The 9285-nt window shown below is 38.1% G+C and overlaps 1 protein-coding gene across 1 annotated transcript; it reads right to left on the bottom strand.

Moving 5' to 3' along the window:
* Nucleotides 1-3035: 3035 nt before the first annotated feature.
* Nucleotides 3036-7565, bottom strand: LOC102202769 (zinc finger protein 92 homolog). Its single transcript, XM_005731641.1, has 4 exons — nucleotides 7315-7565; nucleotides 7098-7191; nucleotides 5299-5470; nucleotides 3036-5097 (listed from the first exon to the last, which is right to left on the bottom strand). Exons 1-4 carry the CDS (start codon nucleotides 7496-7498, stop codon nucleotides 4039-4041), a joined length of 1509 nt encoding a protein of 502 aa, XP_005731698.1. The 5' UTR covers nucleotides 7499-7565; the 3' UTR covers nucleotides 3036-4038.
* Nucleotides 7566-9285: the final 1720 nt, after the last annotated feature.

The following is a 9285-nucleotide window of genomic DNA, read 5'->3' as shown; positions in this document are numbered from 1 at the left end:
CTTTAAAATAACAACAAGCCTGGGTCCTGCTGCTGTCTTTCAGGCACACTCGGGCCAGATGATGCATATCTGGATGACTCCCATTGTCACAGCATCAGCACCACTAACCTGCCATCTATGAAGCCACGCGACGACACATCGGCCAATCTAAACCGCTGCTGAACGGATCTCAGCCAATCCTCGCTTTCGTCACCCTAATGTGACAGCAGGAAGGTCCAAACAGAATCGTCGCCCTGCATAACCCCGCGCATCCGAACCAATGAGACGTGGACAGCGTACAGATGGACTGAAGACGGGACTGTTGTGGATGCGGAGGAATGCCCTCTCTGAACGTATGCAAAAAAATCCAATGTACCCTTAATCTACGTGATCTTTTATTCATTTAGTTCATCGATAATATGCAAATTCAATCAGAAAGTCAGTTTTAATTTAATGTTACCATTGTGCATGAAATAAATATTTTAAACATAACCTACATTTTCTTCGTCTAAAGTAATTCATAAATGCAAACTTAAAGACAGTGGTTAGTTTGAGTGATCCCTCACCGATGTGCAACCCTAAAATATAAAGCTGATGATGATTTAAAGGCTAAAAACAAACAGTGTTCATGCGTATTTACGCATATGCTGTGTCCTTTTCCATAATTTCAACGTAGGTTTATGCTTAATATTTGTTTCACTTTCTATTTAGTCACCCATAATACTGGGTTTAAAAGAAGAACACGATCAACAAAAAGGCCATTTGACTGTTGTATTTCCTCATGTAATGGGGATTAATGGATTTTGCTTTTAAATAATAATTTAAAAAGTCCCCTGCATCCACTTTTATGCGATATTTTCCTGGGCCTTAACTTCCTTTTAATTTTATTCTCTTTGATTTGTGGCCATAACGCCTGGCAATTTATTTAAAGTATTCTACTTTTACCTGTCAAAGCAATTTGAAAATTGTGCTTTCAAAAGATGATAAATCAATCAAATGTTTTGTTGTTGTTTACTTTTATTAAGATTGATAGGTTTTCTGCTTCCTAATAATGCAAGCTGCTTTGTAGTTATAAGTGTTAGTGAGCACATAATAAATTCCTCCAGCAGCAAAAACATAAAACAAAACTTATAAATTAAGGTATGAAAAACAAAATAGCTAAATAGGGGGGGACAAACACACAAAAGAGCTCAATTAAATAGAAAATTAGATAACATACTAATAGGCACTACTAGAGATAATTTTTACTTGTTTTTTCACTGGTTTACTTGTCAATGTATAAACTTTTTTTTTTTTAATATAAAGTAGGGTTTTTCATCTTAAAAAAATGTAACACTTTGTCAGTCTCATGCTCAAGGGCACTATACATTGGAGCCAGCTTTCTCCGGAACAGTCGAGTCAAGTCTGCATTTTCACATTATGATTAATTATTAAAATATTTGTCACGGCTCAATTGCAGACAGTGCGAAAACATTCACCAGATCGATGCAGCTGAACCTAATGACCCAGAAGTTGATAACATAAAGGCTTTATAACCGCAATGTTAACTGAAAACATCTGTATGGCCAAATAGGACTTTTACTATGTAAACTGTGGTTGGCAGGTTGGATTATAGAGCAATGGGGTCCTTTTTTTTTTTTTTACTTCACATCCATGCAGCAGTTAAAGTAAAAATCCTCCTTGGAAAATTCAGCTGCATAGCAAGAAAAGTTCCAAGCAATGAAAACTAGTACACACCTTATTGTTGCTGTACTGCGGGGTTTTTCTGTGCAGTCAGCTCACAGAACAAGCAGGTGGTTTTAATGCAGTGTGACACACTGACAGGAAGACTGTCCAAGAAAGTTAGACAGACATTTTTGGGTCATTTTAACAATCCCTCTAGAGCCACCATCAGGACAGAGACTACTTGGTCTGACAACCTTGAACTTTCCTTCAAAACTGTTACAACTCTGTGAAATCTACGCACGAACAAAAGTCAAAAAAATATAATACAGCAATTTAATTTTATTACATTATGTAAAGAGCATATTTCACTTCATACAGCTTATTTTTTTTCTCTTGTTCCTGTGTCCACGTGAGAGCAAATCTAATGGGCACACAGTAGACAGCTGCAAATCACCAGCTGAGAAATAGCTTTAGCTATTTTAACAGATAATGCTATTCCAAGAATGTGTCATTTGGACATATAGCTGGTTAGGTGCTTCTTGGTGTGGGGGAAATGGGTACATGGTAGTTCAATCTTTCCATTTGTCCATGTTTTCTGCCATTTCTACATTTGAGTACATATACATACAGGTCAGCTGAAGGAGAACAAAACAAACAAGCAAAAATAAAACGTAATCAGTCCAAAGTTGTTTTTTACAAATGGGAAATTAAAACTCCATATTGTGTGCAAACAGTGCAAATATCATAGCTTACAAGTCAGAAAAGCGAAGCCGAAGGTGCCTTAATCCATATAAGAGACCACAAAATGTTAATTAAATTCAGCAACTTGTAGAAACAGCAGGTGACATAACCCTGAGCGATGGAACGTGGGCACTTTTGGAGTCAAGCATGGGATCAAAACATACTGTTAATTGATATGAGATGTTCATGAATACATTAAACGGCTCTGCTACACAACGGCAGTGTGGAAGATCCACTAGTGACTAAAAGCCAGCTAAGAAGTGATGTGGGATGACCACATTGGGTTTTATGTAACCAATACGATCGTGAGGAAAAATGAGCCTTTATGAGTTTAAAAAAAAAAAAAAAAAGGAGATTAGCAATCAATGGATGACATCCCTGTGACCAATGTACATCTTTTATGAACAGTCTCTAAACTAAACTTAATTGATTGTAGTTAATGAAGGAGTGTTGGTAGTTAATTCTGCTCTCAAAGAATTTTACCGTTCACTTTAAAAATTCGACAAACACTTGATGGAGGCATTTTTAAGCTGGCAGTTGTTTACTCTAACCATAAACATAATTTATTTTAGAAAACAAACAGCATTGGTTTCACAGTCAGATCCACTTCTCATATACAGATTAAAAAACAAACAAAACAAAGAGGACAACTAAAAAAAATGCACAAAATGTAACAAATGGTTGACGTAACTGTAGCTACATCATACATACATATGTTGTTGATCATATACACTGCATATGATCAGCAACATAAAAAGCACCTGATATCTGACAAAATAACTGTAATCCCTCAGGGCACGCATACTTGACCCTCTGGATTTGTCCTCTTCGGCATGTGGCCAGGAGCAACCGCTGTCTTCTGCTGTAGCCGCCTCTGTGGATCAGCCGTTTTTCTGGATTGAGATCTGAGAGTTTAGAGGCCCTGTCAACACCTTGGACTCTTTGTCGTGCTCCTCGAGCCTTTCCGTTTGTAGGCGTGTGCTGCACGTAAAAGTAACACCCACACGAATTCCTGGGAGCTCAAGGTTTGCCAGCAGAACCAACCATTGTAATAGTGCAATCAAGGTTATTCACGGTTTCAAGGTTACGGCTGATTGGTTTATGTGTGTAATATAAAGCTGCAACCACTATCTGTTTCCAGTTAGCTGAGGCAGATGTGAAAACTAAATTGTGTGGCAATTGTTATTAGAGATGATTGATCATATTATTGATGCCGTTTGTAGCACACGGTGCATTTTTCCACAGACTAAAGTGATTATTATGGCACAAATTGCCAAGTACAGAATACAGCCTGAAGCCCAAATCCCACCTGGTGCAGTTTTACAACACAGGTCAGTTCAAACAGCAGTCGAAAAAAAACAATTGCACCTCATCACTGATTAAGAAGTGAAAGATTTTAACTACAGAACTAAAAAAAAATTATAACAGCATCACAGTACTTACAAATATATCAGTGTGCTAAGAGAGGCAAAAGTGGTGCAAGTATAAGCCAAACACTACGGGTTTAATACTGAACACAGCCTTGCTTTTGTTAAAATGCCTTTTAACTCAAAGAACAGAAACACTAATAGGATAGGAGCACTAATGTTGAACATCTTAAGTAAGGCAAAAAGGTCAGGTAAGTAAACAGGTCATTCTAATCCATTATTCAGATCAGAGCATAATCTCCAGGTCATAAGCTATTCTCTCCTTTTTTTCTGGCTTAGTGTGTTCTTCTGGTGAAATTATTGGTGCCTCACTTTGTTCCTTCTTCACCAGATTCTTAACCCTACACTTTTTCGGCTTGCTTAAAATATATTCATAATTTCTTTTAACCTCTAGGAAGGCTGAGGTGAGGTACTGAGGTGAAAAGATCTTCAGTGAAGATGGAAGTTCTGTATTTCGGGTGAACAAGTCATGGTGAAATGAGGAACCCGGGTTTTCTGAGTGTCTCGCTTCTGGATAGAGTCGACGAGGCACAGGACACGGTCTCAGCAACACCGGTGGGGGGATTTCTGGTAATATATTGAATGAAGCCAAAGGTGGGGGCTTGGATAGAAATCCAGGATTTGGGGGTGTAGCAGCAGCAGTTGGAGCAGAAGTAGACAGTGGAGGTGTAACGGTCCTTGAGCTCTGAGTGTTGCCAGGTATTTCAGTCATCTGGCTTGGTTCCAGTTCATTTTCTGTCTCACTCCTGGAGGAACTGTCCTCAGGCTCAGACTCTGTTTTAAACTCTGTCTGCGGAAGGAATAAAATGTGGTTGTGACGCTGACAGAACAGCGTGCCACACCTGAGGCACTTCCTGCCATCTTTAACATGGAGCAGTTTATGACGCTTCAGTTGGTGAATTGTGGTGAAAGCTCGATCACACATGTTGCACGGAAAGAGGGGCTCATCCCTGTGCACAGCATGGTGCTCACTGAAATCTGCCTGAGTTATGAAGCTTTTTCCACAATTTTCACAGACAAAGGACCTTTGTTCTTCATGCAGCCGTTTGTGTTTTACCAGCTGTGGTATATCAGTGAAGGTCTGACTGCACAGTTCACACCGATAACCACCTTCTGATGCAACTAAAGGTTTCAGGAGCACAACTGGCCTTCTCTTATCTAGTTTTAGGGTGTCTGGTAGTCCTTTGAAGGGTGGTGATGTCTTATTTAAGTCGAGCATTGTTTGAGACTGGATAATTTGGGTTTCTGCTTCAGTCTCAGACACTTTTGCCACCGTTTCTCCTTCCTGAAAAACATAAATACACAAACAGAGGAAAACAATTTAAAGAATTGTAAAGAATTTATCATTAGAAGAAAATAAAAATACTTATGACAATCTTGCAACTCGTGTCTTACAAAACAACTACTTTACAACAAACAAAAACAGCTATTTTGCATAATGTCCAAGTAGAAAAGATATACAGAAAGAGCAAGTTGTGGCTGCTACCTTTGGCACTGAGGGGGTTGCTGGCGTCTGCATTTCTTCTGAAAGTTCACTTTCAGTTCGCATCAAAACAGACGGCTCGGGATTCACAGAAGAATCAGCTTGAGGTGGAGCTGCATTTTCCTCTCTTCTGCCTCTTGCCTTCCGGCGATGCCTTTTTCTACGACCATAAATCCTTAAAAAAAAAAACACAGAAAACCCCACAAACAAACATATGAAGTGATCTATAAAAGTGGGATCTCATATCTACAGTAAAAGTGTAAAAGAAAATGTTAGTATTAACACCTTGTTTTTGTCATACACTGTAAAGCTGCACAAATTTTCAACAGTTCAGGGTCTGTGACCCAATATGTACACAGAAAACATACGATGGGAGATAACTATGCAGCTTGTTTACTGAATATTTATCACCCTTTCTAATTCATTACCAGTTACTGTGCCTGTTCTATTATGGGAACTGATACCAAGGGATGACCTTTGTAACCCTGACCTGGGCTGGCTATAGCTATAGGCCAGAGTAGACCTGAATGTGCTTCTCGCCCACTCAGTGAAAATGAAAAGGGTTTTTTTATTCTTTTGATCAGTCAGAGAAGAAAAATAGAACAGAAAACACCGGTACTGTTTAAAATACCACAAGCTTCGAGACAACCCTCTCTCCTCGCACTGTTCAAACACACAGAGCTCAGAAGCAAAGAGACGTGACAACTATGAACCCAGCGCAGAGCACTGACTACAGCACACACATTAAATATCACACACCGAGTCAATATGTTGTTAATGTTATGTTTATAGTGATGGGCATTATAAAAACCTGTAACATTGAGCCATAAAGGCTTCATTTATGTACATCTGCAACCTTCTATTAATTGAATGAACAGGTTCTTGTAGGGTTTTATCTGTTATAGTAGCTTTTACTTTTATAATTTCGCTCCACTGGTTAAAAGGAACCTATTGTCATTTCCAAGTCTGTGCATTTAATCTTGGACTAGAGCTGATTTGTCCTCACCATGATTAGCATAATTCACTAAAGGTTCTGTCCATCTAAACTCATCACATGAAGACTTCTCAAATGACCACCACAGATTTTGCTGGGAAAAATACCATTCTTCAGAAAAATTGTGCAAACTTTAAATCCCTACTTAAAACTTTGAAAATAAATAAGTAACCTTTGAGAAACTAAAAACGGGACAGAATACCATCACAAATTTTGGATATGAATTATTTGGATTTGGTACATGGTGTAATACCTGGGGAATATTGCACTTAACTTTAATTTCAATCTTTAAAATCTGTAAAAATATTTGAATAATTTTGACTGCTTTAAAGGGCAGTATGTGTCCTATAGATGAGGTGCTATAAATAAGATCAATCCTTTACCTGCACAACTTGTGATTTGTGAACTCTGCTGTTGGAACCTTCAAGCATCCATCATGTTATATGACCTTAGCTTAGCTACACTCCAGTCCATATTCATTAAGCCATGTTATCAGATGTTTAGCATCAAAACGTAAGGACCTAGTTAAATTAATTTTATATAATTTTAAAGAGGACACTTAAAACAATGAAGCTGCAAAACCATCAGAAAACACCCTTACCTTAATTAATTTGTAAGCGTTTTTTTTAAACTAATGACAATACAGAGCAGAATAAGTAACAAAAAAGTATATTACAATTAAATTTAAAACATAAGTTAATTTAAAAAATTGAAAAAAAATATATATTATTAGAGAAACACAAAGCTATCCAACAACTTTGATCCTCACAGATTTTATCCTGACCTAACACTACTTTACATGTCTTACCGTCTCACTTTTTTCTTGGGGCTTTGATTTTTTTTGGTGCAGGTAAAAACAGAAGGCACAAAGTCCGGCTTATCACGCTCCATAGATGCTTCTCCTATAAAACAAAAACAAAAATATGTAGGACGCTTTGTGCTAAATCCGACAATTTTAATCAACAAACCGCTTGTTTCTCTTACAGTATGTCTACAGTGCTAGCATAGCTCCAATCTTAGCTTACCTGATATGAAATGAGCGCCACAAACGCGATCATCTTCCGTGAGTCTCGCAGTGCTGCCGTTCGCTTCTTGTATTGCTCGCAGCCACAAACGCCTCCGGTGGCCCCGAGACGGTATTTTGTAAAATTTCAATTTTTTGCTGCGGATATACCGCTTTTCACAACCAGACACGCAGCAAACTATCATTTTTGCTTTAAAACTGTTTGGGTTTTGTGGTTAGCACGGGTTACGGAAGTTATCAGAAACAACTAAAGTCAACTTCCGCTGCAAAGAGGCGCGCGCAACCCTGTTGAGGACGTTACGGTGGCCGGGCAGCTTGTTTTACGTTAATGTTAGGTAAACATCAAATAACAATCCCTACATTTTTCTGTTTTATGTTAATGTTTTGATCCAGCATCGATTTTGGCAGACTGCTGACTAAAAGGAGAGTTTTACCGAGGCAGGGAGTACACCGCGAGCAAGCAGTGAACTGGGGACCCCTGCTGTCCGCACTCATATCTGTGAGCCTGATTAGCCTGTCAGCTGAAATGGTTCCTCGAAATTAAATAAAATGTAATCGGAAATTTAATTGAAAAAAAGCGACTTTACTCGGTTGCTAGAAAATTTCTATAAAAACAATTCGTCTATAATTTTGTATATATGTGACTAAGTCTTATTTATTATGTTCTACTAATGTAGGATAAATAAATTGGTATATTATTATTTTATTGATATTATTATTTTAATCTTGAGTGAAATTGAAGATGGCAGTGAGACCTGTTATAATGTGTGGTTTGGAGACTGGGACTCTAATAAAAATACAAGGTTAGGAGGAGGAAAACATTATGATTTTCACTGGGAGTGATCAGAATGGACAGGGTTGGAGATGAGTACATCAGAGGGACAGCTCAGGTTGAGAGGTTTGGAGACAAAGTTGGAGATGCGAGGCTTAGATGGCTTGGGCATGTGGAGAGGAGCGTCAGTGTCTATATTGGACAGAAAAGAGTAAGACCACAGAAAAGATTCATGGATGTAGTGAAGGAGGCCATGCAGAGGATGTTAGGGATAAGGTGAGATGGAAGCAGAGGGTTCCCTTTGGTGACCTCTAAAGGAAGAAACCAAAAGAAGGTTTCTTTGTTTGTTTTTTTTAACCTGGCCACATCTACACTGAAAAAAATATTGGTAACTACCAATGATTTCTATTAAATAACAAAAAATTCACACTAAAAAAATCGATACATTTTGCTATTTCAATGGTTAAGTGTTATTTTAGATTCAGCTGAGCTGTAAGAAGAACACTGCTTTGTCCAGTTTTTAAAAACATAATCCTTTGTGCTCAGTAGTATTAGAAGGTATAAAGCAGCCATGAGACAAACAGTCTAACAGGTTTTAACCTGAAATTGTTATCTGCATTAGAATACACATCCCAAAACATGCATAATTTTCACCACTGAAGAGGCAGAGGGTCCTTGATCCTTTAAACAAAGGTTTCGCTAACGTACAATCAAGGACACTTCAAAACATATTTATTTAATTAAGGGCTAGCGTTTCCCCGACAGTGCCACGCCTAATGCACTTTCCCGACCACTTTCCGCTCCCGTAACTATGAACAAAGGACACATTTGTATTCAGCTATTTCGTTCCCATTATCAGTCAGAAGAACAAAATTAATCTCCCCTAAAACTCATTTGACTTGTCCTTGGTTTTGTTTTAAAAAAATGTGTCTCTTTTTTTCAACTTCCCCTTATTGTTGCCACTTACTGAAAACACAAGTAGGCTCAAGTGTTTTCCTGACTGTTACTCAGAACAGAGTGCCGTCTGGCACTATTTTCATCTGCAGATTTTAAGGTAGCCGGCTTTGTATTTTCTCTTCTAATGGTAACACCAATGTATACATATTCCGGCGTATTCATCTGCTAAAATAGCGTAAACAAGGAATTAATTGGTGAACTATTTATAAGGTACATCTGGTCAACTGCTTGTTAATTGAAATA

Source organism: Pundamilia nyererei, unplaced genomic scaffold, assembly GCF_000239375.1.
Source record: "Pundamilia nyererei isolate P.nyererei 1_Seehausen unplaced genomic scaffold, PunNye1.0 scaffold00044, whole genome shotgun sequence".
Taxonomy (NCBI): domain Eukaryota; kingdom Metazoa; phylum Chordata; class Actinopteri; order Cichliformes; family Cichlidae; genus Pundamilia; species Pundamilia nyererei.
Note: the sequence above shows the minus strand (reverse complement) of the source record. Positions and strands in the feature narration are given on the sequence as shown.